The sequence below is a fragment of the Manis pentadactyla genome, chromosome 2, assembly GCF_030020395.1.
Source record: "Manis pentadactyla isolate mManPen7 chromosome 2, mManPen7.hap1, whole genome shotgun sequence".
NCBI lineage: Eukaryota > Metazoa > Chordata > Mammalia > Pholidota > Manidae > Manis > Manis pentadactyla.
Genome location: NC_080020.1, coordinates 82,157,176 through 82,179,185, shown reverse-complemented (window position 1 = coordinate 82,179,185; position 22,010 = coordinate 82,157,176). Strand labels below are relative to the sequence as shown.

The following is a 22,010-nucleotide window of genomic DNA, read 5'->3' as shown; positions in this document are numbered from 1 at the left end:
TTTATAGATGAGAGAGAGAAGTTGTTTTGTCCAGACAGTATTATTTTTTCTCCCAATTATAGGCAGTGAGCTATCAGAGGGAATTCTTATTAAAAGTTGGGAAATTTTACCGCTTCTGGTTTGGTTAAACTTGTTACAGAACAACTAATGTTTTCTACACTCTCTTCAGAGTCCTCCAGAGAAAACTGAACCAAAGAGAGAGACAGAAACAGAGACAGAGGAGACTCATTACTAGCTTTCTGGAATTCCTGGCTTCATTCTCAGTAGAAAAGCTACCTTGAGCTGGTTTCTGTGCAGGATTGAGCACCTATAAACTTCCCAGTTTCCCTTGTGATAATGAGTAAGATCATAGGTTCATTGCTTACTTTCATCCCAAAGTAAGCGTTTTGAGATTCTGTCCACAGCCTTGAAATAAGAGGATTTTTCTCTGCCTGAAAAATGCCATTATGATGATGACTATGCTGTGTAAGAATATGGAACATTAAATGTAAAAACAGCAACCATGTAATTTGGTCATCATCCAAATGAGTCTTTTGCTTTTTATATAAGCTATAAAGCTATTGGTGTCAGCAAAATTAAAGCCATTTTCGCCTGGAGTAGCGTTTCATCCCATCACTGAAGGTACCTAGAAGTCACGTTGCAGGAGTCGGTTACGAAATGCGATGCCCATTAGCTAAGTGTTTCTGAGCTGGCTGTGGCTAACAGGAAGGCCCAGTTTCTGAAGGATGCGTGGGCTGTGTGTGAAAATGTGTTTTTTGTGGGTTTGGTCTTGCTTGAATTTTAAATCTGCCCTAGAATGGACCCTGGAGTTTTGCTTTAAGAAGAGTCTGTTCATGTTCATTTGCTGATTTGTTGAATCATCTCATATCTGACTCACTAATAACTGACTATTTATGTTGTCAGGAAAATAAGGCATTTTGTCTCCCTCAAGAAACTGTGCTGTACCACTGACCATAATAAGCAGGTACAGTATTAATGTGCTCTTCTTCATTTGCTTGGTTGGCTTGATCACACACTACATTTCACCACTGATCTCTGCTTGTCCCTCTCCGCATCTTCTTGTAGTTACCAGTTAAGAAGGTTTATGGCAAAATTAGGTTCCTTTGACAAATATTTAAACAAAGAAAAAAACTGCCCCCAGCAAGCCTATGCTATTAGTATTATTACTAACATTATTAGTAAGTGTTATTAGTAATGCACATCAGGTATGATTTAGCTTGTGGCTGTGCAACTCAAGACTAATAGATTTCATGAGAGCATGAAATTCTTCTTCCAAATAAAGTTTTCTATTTTTCTATCTTCATAAACAAATGAAAGTATATATGCCATTTGAGCACTTCACTCCTGCAAATTCCTGTCAAAACCAAGAATCATTCCAAATTAGATTTGTGACTTTTTTTAACCATTACATCATGAAGAACAGTATATTTGAGTGTTGTCTTTGAGGTAACAGGATTTTAATGAGTTGCTATACCTAAGAACTTTTTTTTAGATTTATCATAGCAACACTGGTACCGGTATAATTTTTCCTTAACTTGTACTTTTAATACTGGATTTTATGTATTCATTTCATGCTTTAAAGTTCATTGATTTAAAAAGTACTCAAGAAACGTAATTACCAATGATCTATTTTTGAAAACATACAAAATATGGCCGTTGACTTAGATGAAGATTTTAAAAGAAGGCACAATATCTCTAAAGGATATGAAGGGCTTCAGGGCACAGTCTACTTTAGAGGAACATGTTGGAAACTTGTGAATTGTTGGATCAGAAAGTGAAGCCTGACCAGGCAAGGAAATACATTGGGGAATGACAGGGCCTGAATGCCCCTGTGAGAAGGCGGCTCCCGAAGGGGAAATGGGACTGAGCGCAGTGAGCCTGATGGGGCTTTCAGTTGGTATCTCAGTCCACCAAAGTACTCTATGTCTCTGTGATTTTTTTTAATGATGATTTTCGGTATTTGTGTATATTGCAAAATGATCAGCACAATAAGCCTAGCTGACATTCATCACCGCACAGTTACAAATATTTTATTCTCATGATGAAAACTTTTAAGATTTACTCTTAGCAACTTTCAGTATACAATACAGTATTGTTAACTATAGTGGCCATGCTGTACATTCCCAGGACTTATTTATTTTAAAATTGTAACTTTGTACCTTTTAACCACCTTCACCTGTTTTCCCCACCCCCACCCCAATCTGGCAACCACCAGCCTGTTGTCTGTATCTATGGGTTAGGTTCTTTGTTTTTGTTTGTTTTTAGGTTCCATGCAGAACTGATATCATGTGGCATTTGTCTTTTTCTTTCTGACTTATTTCACTTTGCATAATGCCCTCAAGGTCCATCCATATTGTTATAAATAGCAAGATTTCCTTCTTCCTTGTGGCTGAATAATATTCCATTGTATATTTATACCACATTTTCTTTATTCTTCTATTGATACACTTAGGTTGTTCCATATCTTGGCTGTTGTAATAATGCTGCCATAAACAAGGGTGTGCATATATCTTTTTGAGTTAATGTTTTCATTTCCTTTGGATTTCAGAAGTGGAATTGCTGGACCATTCATATGCTAGTTACATTTTTAATTTGGGGGGAATATCCATACTGTTTTCCATAGTGGCTGTACCGGTTTACATTCCCACCAATGGAGTACAAGGGTTCTCTTTTTTCCACATCTTCACTAACACTTATTTCTTATGTTTTTGATAACAGCTCTTCATACAGGTGTGAGCTGTTATCCCATTGTGGTTTTGATTTGCATTTCTTTGATTAGTGATGTTGAGATATTTTCATGTGTCTATTGACCGACCATCTATAGGTCTTCTATGGAAAAATATCTATTCAGATCCTTTGCCCACTTTTTAATAAGATTGTTTGTGCTACTAATTATATGAGTTCTTTATGTATTTTGGACATTAGCCCCTTAACAGATCCAGGGTTTGCAGTTATGGTCTCCTATTCAGTAGATTGCCTTTTCATTTTGTTGACGGTTTCCTTTGCTGTGCAGAAGCTTTTTAATTTGATGTAATCCCATTTGTTTACTTTTACTTTTGCTGCCTTTGCTTTTGGGGTCACATCCAGAATAATCATTGCCAAGGCTGATACCAATGAGCTCACTGCCTGTGTTTCCTTCAAGGACCATTAGGGTTTCAGGTCTTACATTCAAGTCTTTAATCCATTTGGAGTTAACTTTTGTGTATGTTGTAAGAGAGTGGTCTAGTTTCATTCTTTCACATATGGCTGTCCAATTTTCTCAACACCATTTGTAGAAGAGACTGTTCTTTCCCCATTGTATATTCTTGACTGCTTTGTCATACATTAATTGACCACATATACATGGGTTTATTTCTGGGCTCTATTCTCTTCCCTTGATCTGTGTGTCTGTATTTATGCCAATACCATACTGTTTGATGACTATGGCATTGTTGTATAGTTGGAAATTAGGAAGTGTGATACCTCCAGCTTTGTTCTTCTTTCTCAAGATTGATTTGTCTATCCTAGCAAAATATCCTAAAATAGTCAAGAGAATCGTATGCTTTTTCATAAGATTTAGTTCAACATAAGATGACTTCTTCAGCCTGAGAATTCAATCTAGAATCAAGAAATTTTCACTTAATATAATGAAGTCATGCAGAGAGAAAAGTCCTTGGAGACCTCTGGGAAAAAAAGGGAATTGACTTTCATAGGGGAAAAAATATTCTCTGAACAGCAAAGTTTAAACATTCCTGGAGGAAGAATGAGGTAGGCCTACATGAGAGGTGATGTGTGCAAAGGGAGAGGCGCAGGAAACCCTGGTGGCTCTTTGGAGGTAGTCTGCTCAGCCCAGATGCTGCAGACCAACCATATGGACTGTGAAGCTGCAGGGCAGCGTGCCAGCCAACCTGGGCTTATTCATGAGCCAAGTACAGTTCATGTCCAAAATCAGGCGCCACCTTTCCTCAGCATCCTAGCCTTGCTCCTGCTCTTCCTCCCCAGTTTCCCTGGCACCAGTCTCCCTGCAACTCCAGGTGCCCAAATTCCACCAGTCCTTCACCGTCCAGCCCAAGAAACATCAAGGCTCATCTCCCTCGTCCAGCCCCCAAAGCACCGTTTTTGCTGTGTCCCAGTGCCATGGCTGTGTGCCTCATTGCCCTCTCCCCTGCAGCGGGGTCGCCAGGCTGTGCTGCTCTCTGTGCCCACACTGCCTGGCATGGAGAAGGCCCTCAAGCTGTTGGCTTGCTTGAATGGTATTGAATGTCTAGGTCTGGTCTCCTCCTACCTGCAAACTTCTTGCTTCCCAGGGGAAGCAGGCAGGCCCTTAGCACAAAACTTAGGGATGCAGGACTGACAGTGGCCACTTCTTTTCTGGGGCTCTAAATAGAAACATCTTTACTGCTGTGAATTAGCTGCTGTCCTGAAACAAGTGGGAATGCAGAGCTCAGATACCCTGAACCACTGACGTCACCTAATAGTGCTGCACAGGCCTAGAGGGACACTTAGATTTTCCAATAACAAATAATTTTATATCCCTGGCTAGCCACAGTGTTTTTCCTCCTCATCGACTGAGGCTGAAGTGAATGGTGACAGGTCTGTGATGGGGAGGGCTCCCCAGAGGGTGGGAACAGCCTGTCTGCAGGCGGTTCAGTGGCGCTGCTCTCTGGGATTTAGCCTTGACGTCAGACTCCGCCTGTGAGTTTGCATTTTAACAAGGATTGAAATTGTAAGTCAGGCTGCTGTCTTCTGGCAGTTCTTGTCATCAGCGAAGATCTCTTCTTATGTGAACTCTGTAGCTTTTTGCCAAGAGGCCAGAAATGCTCAGTGAGGCATGTCTGCTGTAAACATCGTCTCCCTTGCTACCACACACACACTTTCTCCCCAGATATGTATCAACGTGTGTGCCGGTGCCAGGACACAAGGTCTCTTCTCCAGAAGCTGTGGGGGCCACAGACAGATAAACGGGATGCATTTCTGGCTCTCAGTGCAGGAGAGGTGTGAGCTGGGTGCTGGGACACACAGCACAGGACAGAGGAGAATGGCTAGGGCTTTTGAGGTTTCATTAAGGAAAGGGGGCAGCGAGCTCCATCCTACAGGCCAGATGCAGCCTGTTTTGTAAATAAAGTTTGCTGGGAACACAGCCACACTCCTCTGTGATATAGCCTGTGGCTGCTTTCACACTGCAACAGCAGAGCTGTGTAGTTAAAACAGAGACCAGAAGACCTGCAAAGCCTAAAGTATTAGCTCTCTGGCCCTTTATGGAAAAAAATTTGCTAACCCTATTTCTAGAAGATAATTTTCTTTCTTAGATTTCTCACTTTGTTCATCCAGGGCCTGTCTGCCTGGGTCCCCCCAGATGTCCCCTGCTCCAGGCATACACATATATCTGTGGGCACCCTTTGCCCTCATGCCAACCCCTGGACCCTGGTTCAGAGCCTGTCTCAACCCCTTCATATGGGTGATGACATGAGGCTTTGGCTCCCCTGAGACTTTTACCTTTACACAAGAGCTAAACCCAAATGCAAATGCATGGCGCAAACTGTGGAATTTTAGGGATCTGCAACCATGGTCCAGGAGTGGGACTCACATGGGGAAAAAGAGGCTTCCAGGGTCCCAACTTGATACCAACTCATAAGCCAACCTGGTCAAAGCATAGGGGCCTCAGAGCTGTCACCCCTACAGTGCCCACCCCCATCCTCAAGGCCATGCAGCCCCCATCCTTACTTTCTCCTCCAAGCCTTGGCCAAGAGAATTTGGGGAGCACAGCACTTGCAAAATCTAGCACAGGCTCAGAGCCCTGGGAGCAAGTAGGGGAAGCTAGCAGGCAAGAGGGTAGGACTGCAGCTGGCAGTGTGGTGTCTGTCCCATTGCATTACCTGGTCTGTCTTCTCGTGGAGGAAGCCCCATGACAAGAGGGTGGCTTCAACTATGGAAAAAGTTGGAAGGTCTCTGAATGAAGATTAGCTACTTAACTTGAATAAGTTTGGCCTTGTGGAAAAGCTTGTTTCTTCCACTAGAGACTGCTGTAAGCATTGTTGCAGCCTACCATCATTCAGGGGACAGATATTTGGGAGTTACTATTTCCACACACTTGCGTGTATGGGGTGACCTATTTGGGAATAGTAGAGGCAGAAATGGGGGTTGAATTGGTCAAGTTTGCAATGATGAAATCTTGCTTTAAGATAAACTTTTTGGGGTTCATTCATATTTTATTTTATAGTAAACTATTTAATCTTGAAATTGTTGTAAAGATTAAGGGAAAAAGTAGAATATTACTATAATAATAATGTATAAGATTAAGCCTGTCAGAAGTGCCTAAAGCAAAATAACGAAAGATACAGAGTCAGAGAGTAAGGAGGAAGGGAGAACAGATCTTCAGTTTGTAAAATCTTCATGTGGGGAAGGACAGACTGGGCCCGTAAGGCAAAAGCAATAGAAACTTTTAAGGGATCAGTTTAGTTAGGTTCAGTATAGGAAAGAGTTATTAGAATTGATCAAAGTTGGTAGCCTTAGTGGGTAGTGAGTTCACCACCAAGGAAGGTAATCAAATAGGAGTAGACTGAAACCTAAGTAGGAAAAGCTATCTAAGGAGATCACTCATTGGCCAGAGATTAGAGTAGATGAGTGGTTCTTAAAGTGTAGTTCTTGGAGCAGCAGCGGTCCCAGGAATTTGCTGGAACAGCAAAGTCAGAACTACAGCATCAGAAATTCTGGGGGTAGAGCTGGGCAGTCTGTTTTAACAAGTCCTCCAAGTGATTCAGATTCACTCTGAAGTTAAAGAGCTACTGGACAAGGTGAATGACTTCAAGGCTCTGAATGGGGCAAACTTGCACCATTGACTATGAACAGGGTCTGTTCTGGGTTAAATACAGTCAGAAAAGATTGCTTTCATTTCTGTCTTCCAGCCTCCCCCTCCTGAGTACAAAGACCTTGACACAGGCTGCTTAGGACTGCACATTCTGGAAGACCTCAACCCTGCCTCAGCCATGCCCAACCTATGCTCAGACCTAATACTGAAATGTGGCTAGTCAAATTGAGATCTGCTCTAATAAACCACATGCCAGATTTCAGAGACTTAGTATGAAAAAGAATATATTATCTCATTAAAAGTACTCAGCCTCATATTAATTACATGTTGAAATGATAATATCTTGCTCATATCATGCCTAGGGTATTAAAATATCCTGTTTCTTTTGAATGTGGCTACTAGGAAATTAAAAATTATATATATGCGGTTTGCACCTGTGGCTCACAATATTTCTGTTGGCCAGTGCTGGTCTAGCCCTTCCCTCCTCTGCCGAATTGTACCCCCAGGCCAGCTCCCTGTGCCGTTTCACAGGTGATAGCAGAGGTCAGCGAGCTGTGCACATAGTCCGGTTTCTGCCAGTGAGTCAGCTGCAGACTTACGGAGCCTACCAGGAGATGAGGCTTGCGTCATTCCCCAGGTCCCTTGGAATGCTTCCACCCTTACAGGAGGACGAACTGATGGACACTTACGCAGATCTTTAGGGAACAATTTTGTTTGGGAGAGATGCGGGATCACTTTTTATTAGTTCTCAAACTACAGCAAAAAGCTGTCACTTTCCAAGCTCTTGGGTGGACAGCAGGGAGCCCCAGGCATCATACCCTCTGACAGGCTCCCACAGCTGCCGCATGGCCCATTCCAGTTCCCCACCCCTGCGCCAGCCTCCTCCTCTGTGTGTCCTGCCCTTCTTTGCCATGGGCCTCTGCTCTCCCCACATCCTTTCCTTTTAGCAGGTTGTTGGGCCGATAGGCCTTATCATGATTTTTGGACTTCCTTTGTAGCATGTGGCTGAATGGGGCCCTTAATACTAAGAGTCTGATATCTCATGGCACTCCCCTCAAAACTATGAGAAGAGAGTGACTGGTGCAGCGGAGGAGGAGGGAAAGGCATGTGGAATCAGTGGCTGGTTTCTGGTCATTGCTAATCTCTAGTGATAAAACCAAGTTTCCAATTTGTCCTGAATTCCCAATATTTGAGATCTATCATGCGTTTTTAAATGGTCTGGACCCTCTGCAGCTTCCTTGTTCTTCAGGACTCAACCCAGCTTCTCCTCCCTCTGAGAAGTCTTCCTAGACCTGCTAACCACATTTCTCCCTGTCCAGTGAGGTTTTCTGCATCACCCATTGGACCATTAATAGGTCCACACACTGCTTTGGGCCACCTCTCACCTTGGGGCAGGAGCCCCAGTGTGTGTGCACAGTAGGCATCTGGAAATGAGTTCGAAAATGTTTTTCTTCTATAATACAATAACCTTTGGAAAGCATAGGAAATTAGAGATGCACCTTCTTTCTAGTCCCAAATTATTACATGTAGAGTTTTGACCTGTATGTAGCTAATATGTATCCCTTATGCTAATACAAAGAATAGGTGCCGGATTCTCCCAGGGCACACATCCAAGTGTGACTTCTGAAAAGGAAATTGGAGAAGAAAGAAACTGCAGCTGAAAAAATGGCCTCATGAATGCACTTTACTCACAGTAGGTGCTCTGATATTTGTTGATGTATTTGTTAAAGCCACCAAGTAAACAAAATTTTTTCCATTTAACTTTAGTACATATTTATACAAAGCTATTTAAAGAAAGGCCTCCATTATTGCAAAACCACATTTTTTCCTGAGATACCACATTTAAACAGCCAAACCCTGAACGGATGTGGAGTACCTGCTGTGGGTCTGTGGGTACAGACAAGTAGAGCTCACAGCAGGGAACAGGGGACAGGCAGGGATGCTGAGAAGTCAGCAGTAGGGACACCCGCGTGGGAAAGTCTTGGCTTTTATATGATTTGTGTCATTCAGGCTACAGCAAGATGCTGCTCACTGTGGAGACATACTAATTGAGGCCAAGGGACTTGCACATTACCTTAGATCTGACATGTTAGAGCTTTTTTTGCACTATCTGGAAATTTTTCTTTCTCCAAAGCAACAGTTGGTAGCTGATTCCTCAGAAGGGATTGATTTATTTCACATCCAGGCGAACTTGTTATTTTGGGTGTGTGCTTGTCCTGCGCTGAGCATTCACTCATCCATTCAGCGAGCATCATTTACCTCTGGGCACTGCCTCATGGAAGATACATGAGTGGAGGAGGCTGAGGGTACCATGCTTCTCCCCATAGCTGCTCCTGCTGAAATCCTTGGCTTGTCTAAAGGGACCCCCCCCATCCACTCAGTTACCCCAACCCTAAATGTGGGACCTGTTTTCAGCACCTTTGCTGTCCTGAGTCCCCTGCATCATAAAAGCTGCTTAGTCTGAAGACCGTGTCTTCCTAACACCTCTTGACTCTATGCCCTTTTCTCCACCCCACTTTCACTTCTTGTCAACACGTATGACGCCTACTTATCCTGCACTAGCTCCTAACTGCTCTCTCTGCCTCCACTGAGTGGGGTGCTGGCACCAGTCAGGCAGGCTCAGAAGAACTGGTTGGTTGATTTTCTGGAATTTTTCAAGTCAGATGTTCAGCAAACCACTATTAAAAATTAAAGAAGCGTACAACTAAAATTTTTTAAATAGGTAATAAATATTCAAAATTTACCATACTACATTTTACTATTATCTGTGCTCTTGAAGTTATTTGTATGTGTTTATCTGGATGATGGAAATACCATATAAAGTTGTGCTGCCATGCACGTCTCCCCAGCTCCACATTCAGGGACATCATGTTTGTGGCTTCAAAAAGTTATGCTGGGAGTGTCTTTTAGATCAAGGAAATCAGCAGATGCTATAAATCAGGGTTTCTTTTTGTTAACAAGACAACCTTAACTTAGTGCTCTTCTTAATACCATTATAGTGAAAACAAGCAAGTGAATGATCCCTTTCCCCTCAGAACAATGTTTAATTTATATTTTTGTACATGTTAGCTATTTATGCCCTGAAATTCATTGAATAACATTATAAACTTTCGAAAATTCTGAACAGAGAAATTCATTGTAGGAGAATATGATCAGGAGAGGTATGGTTTATGTGGGTAAAAACCAAAATCTTTTAATCTACATTTGTGACTTAGTCTAGATCACAAAATATCTGCATTGGCTCAGATTTTTTTAAAAATTGAGTTGTAATTGACATATAACATCGTATTGGTTTTAGGTATACAACGTAATGATTTGATATATTGTATATGTTGCAAGAGTATCTCCACAGTTAGTTGGTGTCATATTCATTACCACACAGTTACAGATCTTTTTCTTATGATGAGAAGATTTAAGATCTACTGTCTTAGCAACTGCCTTAGCAAAACATACAGTGGTTTACTGTATCCACCATGCTATACATTGCATCCCCAGAACTTAATTTATTTTAAAACTGAAGATGGTATCTTCTGACCCATTTCATGTATCTCCATCTTCCCCCTCTGGCAACCACCAATCTGCTCTATCTAAGAGCAAGACATTTCTTTTTTTATTTCATAACGAAGTGAGATAATATGGTATTTTTCTTTCTCTGGTTTATCTCACCTAGCATAATACCCTGTTGGCACAATCCATGTTGTTGCAAACAGCAATATTTCTTCTTTTTTATGCCTGAATAATAGTCCACTGTATATATATTCCACATTTTATTTATCCATTTATCTGTTAATGGACACATCAGTTGTTTTCATGTCTTGTCTATTGTAAATAGTGCTACAACAAACATGGAAGTGCATATACCTTGTCAAGAGAGTGATTTCATATCCTTCAGATAAATACCTAGAAGTGGAATTGTTGGATCTTATTGTAGTTCTTTAAAAAATTTTTTTGAATGATCTCCATACTGTTCTCTTTGTGGCTGCACCAATTTACTTTCCCACAAACACTGCATGAGGGTCCCCTTTTCTCTACATCCTTGCCAACACTTGTTATTTTATGTCTTTTGTAATTGCCATTCTAACAGATATGAGGTAATTTCTCATTGTGGTTTTGATTTCTATTTTCTTGATGATTAGTGAGTTGAGCACTTTTTCATTTACCTGTTGGCCATCTCTGTGTCATCTTTGGAGAAATGTCTGTTAGCTTCTCTGCCCATTTTTTAATTGGATCATTTGTTTTTTTTACTATTGAGTTGTATGAACTCTTTCTATATTTTTAGTTATTAATCCCTTATCAAATATATGACTTTCAAATATTTTCTCTCATTCCATAGATTTCCTTTGTTGTGTGGAAGCTTTCTAGTTTGATGTTGTTCTACTTGTTTAATTTGCTTTTGGTGTCATATCCAAAAAAAAATTGCCAAGACTGATGTCAAGGAGTTGTCATTATCCCCTATGTTTTCTTCTAGGAGTTTTATGGTTTCAGGTCTTATATTCAAGTCTTTTATCCATTTCTAGTTGATTTTTGTCTATGGTGTAAGACAACGATCCAGGTTCATTCTTTTGCATGTGGCTATCTAGTTTTCCCAGCACCAGTTGTTGAAGAGACTGTTATTTCCCCATTGTGTATTCATTCTTATGCTCCTTTTTACACATTTAATTGATCATGTATATATGGATTTATTTCTGAGCTCTCCATTCTGTTCCATTGATCTATGTGTCTGTTTTTATGCTAATACCATACTGTTTTGATTACTATAGCTTTGTTATATAGTTTGAAATCAGGAACTATGATGCTTCCACCTTTGTTCTCAGATTGCTTTGCCATTTGGGGTCTTCTTAGTTCCATACAGATTTTAGGATTCTTTTGTTTTATTCTGTGAAAAATACCATTAGAATTTTGATAGTGATTGTGCTGAATCTGTAGATTTCTTTGGTAGTATGGACATTTGAACAATATTAATTTTTCTGATCCGTGAGCATGGAATATCTTTCCATGCATCTTCCTCAATTTCTTTTATCAGTGTCTTATAAGCTTTCAGTGTATAGACCTTTCACCTCCTTGGTTAAATTTATTCCTAGGGGTTTAATTCTTTTTGATAAAGAAGTATAAATGGGATTTTTAATTTCTCTTTCTCAAAGTCTGTCACTAGAGTATAGACATGCAGGTGATTTTTGTATATTGACTTTGTACCTGCAACTTTACTGAATTTATTTATTAGTTCTAACAGTTTTTTGATGGAGTCCTTAGTATTTTCTATCATGTCATCTGCGAGTACAGACAGTTTTACTTCTTTCTTTCCAATTTGGATGTCTTTTATTTTTTTCTTGCCTAATGGCTCTAGTTAGGACTTCTAATACTATGCTGAATAAAAGTGAGAGTGGACATCCTTGTCTTGGTCCCAATCATAGAGGAAAAGCTTTCAGTGTTTCGCTACTGAATATGATGTTAGCTGTTAGCTTGTCATATACGGCCATAAGGTACATTCCCTCTGCGCCCACTTTGTTAAGTCTTTTTTCTTTAAGTATGAAAAATACTATGTTTAGAATTAGCCAGTTGGACTCAGTTTAGATAATCTCAATTTTGTTGGCAACATCCAGATCATTATAGTCTGGAGCCAGTTGAACATATGCCTTCTCCTCTCCCTCAGGACTGATCAGGGTGTGGACCTTGGCCATGTTGATGTCCCAGAGCTTCTTCACAGGCTGTTGGCCTAATGCTTGTTGGCCTTGACACCTGTAATGAGCACTAGTGTGTCATTGTCTTTTATGTTCTTTGTGGCTCTCTCAGTGGTCAGGGAACTTGATAATGGCACAATGGTCAAGTTTGTTTCTCCTGGAGGTGATGATCTGAGGATATTGGGCTGCCCTTGGAGCCACAGTGTCTTGGGCTGACAAAAGGTGGGTGATATTCTTTCCCCTTTGTAGCTGTGGACGCCTTTCAGCACTGTTTCTTGGCCTTCAGAGCCTTGGCTTTGGCTTTGGCAGGGACAGAGACTTCCTTATTTACTTTCAGTGCCATTATCTTGAACAGTTGATGAGAGTTTTTGTCAGGAATGGATGTTAAATTTTGTCAAATGCTTTTTCTGCATCTATTTAAATGATCATATGATTTTTATTTTTTATTTTGTAATGTGGCATATACAGTGATTGATTTGCAAATACTGAAACATCCTTGCATTCCAGGGATAAATCCCACTTGATCACAGTGTATGATCCTTTTAATATGTTGTTGAATTAGGTTTGCTAATATTTTGTTGAGGATTTTTGTGTCTTTGTTCATCAGGAATATTAGCCTATAGTTTTCTTGTACTGTCCTTGGTACTGTCCTTGTCTGGCTTTGGTATCAGGGTAATGCTGGCCTTGTAAAATGAGTTTGAGAGTGTTCCCTCCTCTTTGATTGTTTTGGAAGAGTTTGAGAAGATTGGCATTAATACTTCCTTAAATGTGTGCTAGAATTCACCAGGGAAGCCATCTGATTCCCCAGGATTTTCTTTGTTGGGATATTTTTGGTTACTGATCCAATCTCCTTACTAGTAGCAGGTCAGTTCAGATTTTCTATTTGTTCATGATTCAGTCTTGGTAGGTTGTATATTTCTAGGAATTTATGCATTTCTTCTGGGTTGTCCAATTTTTTGGCATCTAATTGTTCATACTAGTCTCTTTTGATACTTTATTTCTGTGATATCAATTGTAATTGTATCCTTTAATTTCTGATTTTATTTATTTGAGTCCTATCTCTTCTTGGTGACTGTGACTAAAGGCTTGTCTATTTTGCTTATCTCTTAAGAAAACTCACTCTTAATTTCATAGATCATTTCTCTTGTCTTTCGAGTCTCTATTTCATGTATTTTTGCTCTGCTCTTTATTTCCTTCCTTTTCCTAACCTTGGGCTTAGTTTTTCTTTTTCTAGTTCCTTGAGGTATAAAATCAGGTGGTTGAGATCTTTCTTTTTTCTTCATGTTGGTGTTTACCCCTATGAACTTCACTCTTGGAAGTGCTTTTGCTATATCCCATAATTTTTGATGTGTTGTGTTCCCATTTTCATCTGTCTTAAGACATTTTAAAATTGCATTTTCTTAATTTTTGATTGTTCAAGAGTATGTTGTCCAATCTCCACATATTTGTGAATTTTCAAGTATTCTTTTTGCAATTGATTTCTAGTTTCATAGCATTGTGGTTAGAAAAGATACTTTGATATGATTTCAGTCTTCCTATGGCCTAACATATGATCTCTCCTAAAGAATGTTCCCTGTGCACTTGAGAAAAGTGTGTATTCTGCTTTTTGATGGGATGTTCTGTGTCTAAGTCCGTATAGTCTAATATGTCATTTAAATCCAATGTTTCCTTATTGATTTTCTGTCTGGATGATTTTATCCATTAATAAAAGTGAAGTATTGAATCCCCATACTATTACTGCACTGCTGTCTATTTCTCCCTTTAAGTCTGTTAATATTTGCTTTATATTTTAGGTGCTCCTAAGTTGCATACATAAATGTTTGTAAATGTTTTATCTTCTTGTTGGATTGACCCCTTTATCATTATATAATGATCTTTTTATGTCTTATTATTGTCTTTGTCTTAAAGTCTTTTTGTCTGATGCAAGTATATCTACTCCAGCTTTCTTTTGGTTTCCACCTTGCTTGCTTTTGGGGTCTGGCTGTCTGTTTCCCTCCCCAGGTTAGGGAAGTTTTCAGCTATTATTTCTTCAAATAAGTTTCTGCACTTTTCTCTCTCCCTATTCTTTCTGGGACTCCTATAATGTGAATGTTTGGATGTTTGATATTGTCCCAGAGCTCCCTTAATCTGTCTTCATTTCTTTTATTCCTTTTTCTTTCTGCTGGTCAGCTTGAGTGCTTTCAATTACTCTGTCTTCCAAATCACTGGCCTGTTCTTCTGTATCCTCTAACCTGCTGTTAATTCCTTCTAGTTTATTTCTTCATTTCATTTATTGTATTCTTCCTCTCAGTTTTGTTATATTTCTATTTCCTGTCTCTTTGTTGAGGTTCTCACTGAGTTCATCCACTCTTCTCCTAAGCCTGGGGAACATCTGTGTTACTTGTACTCTTTATCTGGTATATTGCTTAACTCTTCTTTCATTTAATTCTTTTTCTGAAGTTCTGTCATATTGTTTTGTTTTAAGTGTATTCCTCTGTTTACTCATTTTATTTGACACTCTGTGCTTGAGTCTATAAATTAGTAGAAAGGGCTACCTCTCCCAGTCCTGAAGGATTGGCCTTCCTTAGGGACATGCCCCTGGGTAGACTACATGACCTGGTGGTTTTGACTGGCTGACTGGAGGCCTAGTAAGCATGAGACAGGGGTGTCAGGGCTCCCAGGGGATGGTTGGGGGTGCAGCCAGGGGCCCAGCTGAAGGGGTTCCTGAGTGCACACCACTGGATTCTGCACTGGCAAGGAGGCAGCAGGCCAGTTCATTCCCCAGGAATCCCATGCCAGCAGCTACTGACTCCATGGCCTGGTGCAGAGGCCTAGGTGCACTTTCCAGGATTCGGTGGTGGCTGGCTCCATGTGTTCCCTGCAAGCAGTGTACCAGGTGCACCTCTAGGAAGCCCCATGTCTGTAGCTACTGCTTCTGCATACGCAGAGCAGCAGAAACATCTTGGGTGCTCTCTCCAGGGGTCGGTGGTTACCGGCTCCAGGACCATGGTGCAGTAACCTGGGTGTGCTTCCTAGGGGTTGGCTTCTTGCCTGTGGGGCAGCAGTGGTCTTGGTATACTCTGGCTGGCATGTCTGAGTGTGGGCAGAGATGGGAGGCCTTCTAGACCAAATCTGTAATTGGTGTGTGCACCAGAACCCTGCTCCCTGTATCACCATCAACGTGGGGAAGGAATGCAAACTTGCCAGTATCTCTGATTCTGGAGAGAGTTCCACAAGCACCCCCACCAAACAGCAGGGGCTTTAGTTCTAAAAATCAAGTGTTCTCATAACAGTCTAAGTGTACTTTAAGCATGGTTTGTTCTCCTGTGCCCCAGGGCAGGGAATCTGTGTCAGGATCCCGTAGCAATATCCCTTTCCACTGCAGATCATTGAAGTGCAGAGGGGGGTCCCTCCATGGCTGTGTCTGCCTCTCTTGCCATTTTTTGTGTAATATTTCTATCCCCTTCTGTGGAGAAGGTGTTCATTCAGTGCTCAGTTCTCCCTCATGATGAATTGCTATTTGTAGGTGTAGATCTGGTATATAGGTGAGAGGAGATGGGTTCAGCTTTTGCTGTGCTTCCATCTTCCCCTAAACTCCCCGGTGTAACCGTCTTGCACCTAAAAATTCCAGGAATTGTTTTTTTTATTGATTTCCTAGACTTGAGAGTGATGGAGAAAATAATAATAGAGATTAGACTTAAATGTGCATGAAGTCTATAGCAATTTCACTGTAAATAACATAAATATTGAGGAAACATCCCTCCAGTATTTAAGAACTATTATATGATTCAATAAAGCTACTCATATCACTGATGAATAGTGGAGTTCCTATACATCTATTATTTTACTTTCATCTTACTGTTTAATGTAAGTAAAAATACCAACTCACATTTCTGTCAAAACTCCACTCATTCATCAGGTGCAGCCATAGGTAGCATACTCATGCAAAGTTCAGCAAAAAGTCAAGAAAAGCATTTTGTGAGAAATAATTTACTATGAAGAATTTATGATAAAGACTATTAATATTTAGCATTAGAAACTGTATGCTACACATCCTTTATATCAAGCTGGCAGGGCAAGATAGTATATAAATTTAGGACCTCCAGTCTCTGGCACAATTACTCAATTCTGCCATTGTTTTGATAATCATAATAACATATATCATGTATTGAACACTTTGTATTCCTTACTGTTTAAGTGCTTTTTATATATTAACTCCTATACTCCTTATAGCAACTCCATGAGGTAGATACTATGATCCCCATTTTACAAATGAGGAAATTGAGGCTTGGAGTGGTTAAGAAACCTATTCAGTTTTCACATAGGTCATATGTGGCAGAACCAGGACTCAGACCCTGAAGTAGTTAGCAATATGGTTATCAAAGGAGTCTAGGCACATGTTCTGAGTAGTCACATGAAAGAAAGAGAACTCTTAATTGTGAAGTTGGGGGACAACTTCATGCAGGAGGTGTTGACTGAGGTAGGAAAGAATTTATCCTTGTGGGAAGAAGAATCCCATAGAGAAGTGAAAAGGTAACCAGAGGCAGGAGAAGCGAGAACGGCTGGGCTTGGCTCAATCCCTTGGTGGGTGGCAGAGACGGAGCTGAAGGTGGATGAGGCCTCTGACTGTCGGCTGCCCACCTGCCTTTGCCTGGGTTCCCCTGTAGTCTGTACCCTTCTCTGGGTACCTCAAGGTCTAGAGCCATCCTGGTAGATATTTTGGAATGAAGTATATCATACTATGTACTCCCTGTCCCAGTCCACCTCCATCTACCAATGAAATCAAGTTTATACATGCATTTGAAATGCCCTGAAAGTTACAGCAGGGCGGTTTGGGGGCCCATGTAGAATGCTAGGAGAGTCAGATCGTGAATTGTCTTCAGAGGGGCCTGGTCTGCTCTTAGGAAAGGCTGGAGCCTCAGACCTCCTCTGCTTGTGAAGGACTGGTGCTCCTTAGGCGTGCAGTAATGGCTGCTAAGCATTGTCCATTCTAACTACAGTATTTCAGAATTCGTCTTCCCATCATATTTTTGAGGTATGCAGCCAATCAAAACTTAGAATCCAACTATAGTGACACCAGCTCCTTTGCCTAAAGAGTGTTTTGTTTCAGCTGTAGTCAGAGCAGTGTCCGTCTCTGAGGATTTTATTCAAACTTCTGAGCCTTCACTTATGTGACGCATCATTTAAGTAATTTCTTAGAACAAAATTCCAATAAGTATTGTTTTTTCCAGTGTCATTGCTGGAAAACGAAGTGAGGAAGAGGAAGAATTTGGAGTGTTTTCCAAATTCTTTGGAAAATTTACTCTGTGCCATTTCAGAGAAATCTGACTTTTATAGTCAGCTTCTCACCCTGAAGGCTTAATTGGAATTTCAGAGCCTGGCTGCAGGAGACTGAAGAGAGCACACACATACTGCCCATCTTCATAACCATCTGGTCCCCAAACCCAGGATTGCAGTGTGAGGAGTGGGTTCAATGATACTTTCCCTTATTATCTTAAACAAGATGGCTGTGGAATAGGAGGCTGAATGAGTGTGATACGTTCCTGGGAGTAGGAGGAAAGGAAGCAAAGGGCCCTGTCTCAGCTGGTGCCATTCTTCCACTGGTGCTTAGTGAGTTCTTACATTCCAAGCATGAACCTGAACCACAGTACTAAGCAGAGAGACCACACGTGCAGCCTGCTCAGGATTGCAGTGTGAGGAGTGGGTTCAATGATACTTTCCCTTATTATCTTAAACAAGATGGCTGTGGAATAGGAGGCTGAATGAGTGTGATACGTTCCTGGGAGTAGGAGGAAAGGAAGCAAAGGGCCCTGTCTCAGCTGGTGCCATTCTTCCACTGGTGCTTAGTGAGTTCTTACATTCCAAGCATGAACCTGAACCACAGTACTAAGCAGAGAGACCACACGTGCAGCCTGCTCACAGGTGGCTTTGAGTCTAGTAGAGATTTCAGATGGGAATTATTCAGATCACTAGAACTGTCAAAATGAATTGAAGAGCCTAATTACAGAGCATTGGCCCTGGAATTACAAAGGAAGTAAAATACAGTGTCATAACAAGCAGGTTGTAATCCATAAGGAACACTGGAACTATCGGACCATGGAAACCCCTATGGGACCAACGTGTACAGCTATCTACTAGCACTAGGGATCAGAAGTACCCATAAGCTCTGTGCTAAAAGGTGAGGAATGTGAAAGGCTAATGCAGTGGTTCTCAGCCTAGGCTGCACATTGGAATTACCTGGTGAGTTCAAAAAATTAATTGCAGTGATGCCTGGGCCCTAGACACTCTGATGGAATGGGTCTGGAGTAGAGCCTGGGCATGAGGATTTCTAAGAGCTCCCCACGGGATTCCAATATACTGTCAAGGTCAAGGTCAAGAACCACCAAGCTACAGAGTGATGCTTCTCAGTGGTTTGGAGCTGGTGTGATCAGTTAGGTTAGCACAGGGAACTTTCCTCCTGGACATGTTATATGGGGACAGGAGTGTGGTTTGACCAAGAAGCATGGGAGGCAGGCAAATAGAAGGATGGCCTGGGTATAATCCACACAGGGAGGGTCAGGTCCCTATAGAACCACCAGGGGTGGGACCATGCCATCACAGAGGGCATGCAGCAAAAGTCTGTGGGGTGAAGGTTTGCACCCAAGGGGAAGGAAGCTGCAGCCTTTGGGTAGCAGTAGGGGCTCCTCTGTGTGCCTGCCCACAGGCCTGTCTGGACTAGAGAGCACAGAATGCAGCCTGGACTGACTTCCAGCAAGTCAGCGGGAAGAGCTTCTAGAACAGGCCCTGTCCCAACAGAAGGATGACTTGGAAGAGCCACTGTTCTGGCTGGCTCTGTGAGCACTGCGAGGATGGGGACCAGTGGGTCTTCTTAGTAAGCACTGAGCGTGGAGCCTGGCACAGGGGGCGCTGCCCGGATGGTGGTGGTGTGCACAGTTGTCACTCTCCCCAGGACTGGTTCCCGGCATGGGAGCCCCTCTATCTGCAGGGCCTGACCCAAAGGCACTTTACTTCCTGATTGCAATGGGATTTTGGAGCACAAGTAACAAAATGAATGCTGAGGTCTGTATCTCAAGCCCTGCTCCCTGTTTCAGTTGACAGTATATTTTTTTTGTTCATTTGTCTTCCACATTAATGTTTTATGGCTGTTCAGTCTGGTAGGGGAAGTAATGGTGTGGATGGGAATTATTTAGTTTTCTGTTTCAATTTCAATTTGAAAAATTCACCCAGCACCCTTTAGGCTGTGAGACATCTATTTTTTTTTTTAATTGTTTCCAATAAACCATGGTCCTTATGGCTCTATAGGGCTGTAATACCAAGCCTTGTTTCTTTGTTGGTCACTATGGGCTCCCTGGTGAGCCAGCAAACTGACCGCCCCCTTTCGCCACAGAAGCATAGTGTTCCTTGTAAGCATTGTGTGTGAGGGGCAATGTCCCAGTCGTATCCCTGGATAGCAGAGTGGTGGTGAAGGGCCAGCGTGCCCACAGCTGGAACATGGAGACTGCGTGCTGTGCGGGGGCCTGAGTGCCAGCAGCTGCCGCCCTGGAATGCGGAGCTGTGCCCACTGGTCAGGCTCAGGCAGGGCAGCTTTTTGCTTCAGAGTGGTTAGCAGGCAGATCATCAGACCATCGCCCTTCGCTGTGTGTGGCCAGAGGCTCTTCCTCTGGGCCCGAGAACCTCAGCCCTGGGCTTGGGGAATTCATTGCTATGGAAACACAGCCTTCTAGATGAGCCGAGGGTCTGCATGCGCTGCAGCAGTTTAATGATGACTGGCAGGCGCTTGAGGTGCATGCCCATGGGGCCAGGCTGGGCACCTCTGTGTGTTGCCTTATCTTTTCAGAAATCAGCTAACATTCAGAGGGAAATGTTTGAACAGTGGCTCCAGAGTTGTTCTCTGGCTTAGGAATTAAATGTGGCATTAAAACTGTAGCATCTTTAAAATATCTACTCAGAGCTGTTGGGAGCATCAAGGTTCTAGGCTTTGCTCCTGACTGGTGGCCTCCTGGTGGCTGGTGGGGGCCCCTCAGGACATCTGTGCCAGTGGACGATGTACGTCAGGCCCAGAGCAGGCCTTCCAGAGGCGGAATCATGCTGCCCAAGGGGGTCCAGGCCCTCATCAGCTTCTATTGGAGCGGGTGGGTTAACTGCTAGGAAGAAAGACCTTCCAAAAGTTTTCTTAGACACTATTGACTGCAGTTCGTAAATGTACAAAGAAAAGGGGATATAAAATTTGGTTTCTCAAAAGAACACAGAAGAAGCATCTTTCCATTAAAAAAAAAAAAGGGAAAAAGGGAAGAAGGAAAACTTGCCTCATTTTGTTCAAAATGAACTTCCTCATTATTATGCAGCCTGCTAAATGGCGAGCCAGTGTTTGGTTTACTTTGGGACCAGCCTGCATTCCTCTTGGCTCAGTGATGCAGAGCAGAGAGTGGGTGCATCTGGTGTGCAGTGGGCCGAGCAGAAGGGCTGCCCCCTCTTGTGGTTGAGCTCATCTCTGGCCCAAAGCACACTTTCCAGCTAGTCTTGCTGGCAGCGCCCCTGACCTTTACTCCTGGAATAACAAATGGTGGCCTGGGGAGATTTTCCTTTTGCTAAGGATCTAACAACTCTGAGTCACAGACCCAGTGAGCCATCTGTGCATGCGCCTTTGCACAAAGAGTGCACACTTGTTCTCATAAACTGGCCAGCCCTCTGGAGTGTGGTTGTCACCCCCAACTCATCAACTGGGGCCAGTGAGGCTGGCGTGGACTTTGTAACTGTTTCCCCATAAAAGAATAGGGTTTCTTAAGTATGAAAATAATTAGATTCCCTGGAGAAATCTTGACCTTTAGTGTCCCATTTTTGGCAGCAGCATTTAGAGAAGAAAGTGCAAATTCATGATGGTCTTCCAGAAGAACATTCACTTTCTCCAAAATCACTGAGGTAAAGCAACTTCTCTTCTCCCAATCTATCCACACTGCCTGCCAGATTCATCTTCCTAAGATGCCTCTCTGATCATTTATATTCATCTTAAGAACTCCTACTGGCTCCCTGTTGCCTATAAGGTCTGTCTGGGTGATTAAAGTCCTAGCACTGGGCCCCTTGTCCTTCCTGTGACATGGCACATGCTTCCTCCTGGGGATCTTTCCTTCTAGAAGACTCTGCTTCTTGGCACCATGTTTAGTCCTGGCTTTGATATGTGTATTGAAAGACAGATTTAGGAATCCAGCTTGTTCTGCTGAGCATCTCCTTCCCAGTGACCTTCTGTCCTTCCACAGTCCCCACTGCACTTACTGGCTGCATCACACAGCCCAGCACTTAGTCAGGTTTTGTTCCACCACACTTGTCATCCCCAGTGTCCAGTGCCTTCCATCCTGACTCCTCCCTCCTTTAAAGGCTTTATACAGTGCCAGGCAGGTGATTAATACTTTCAAACTAAATTAGGTCATCTGAAATTATTCATACTTAAGTTACCAACATTATATCTTACAAGTTAATCACTGGAAAGGCGCTTGCTGAGAAGGAATAAGATACCCTCTGTTCTATTCTAGTTTTATTAAGCCGAGTAGACATGAAAACAAAGAAAAGCA

The 22,010-nt window shown here is 42.2% G+C and overlaps 1 protein-coding gene across 5 annotated transcripts in view; it reads left to right on the top strand.

Moving 5' to 3' along the window:
• The window catches only part of PDE8B (phosphodiesterase 8B), a 265,564-nt gene that overhangs the window by 180,037 nt on the left and 63,517 nt on the right, over positions 1-22,010 (top strand). For all 5 annotated transcript variants that reach the window (XM_036914124.2, XM_036914122.2, XM_036914127.2 and 2 more), the window contains one exon: positions 904-964. In XM_036914124.2, coding sequence (XP_036770019.1) covers positions 904-964 — 61 coding nt within the window. The remainder of the gene's footprint in view (positions 1-903; positions 965-22,010) is intronic.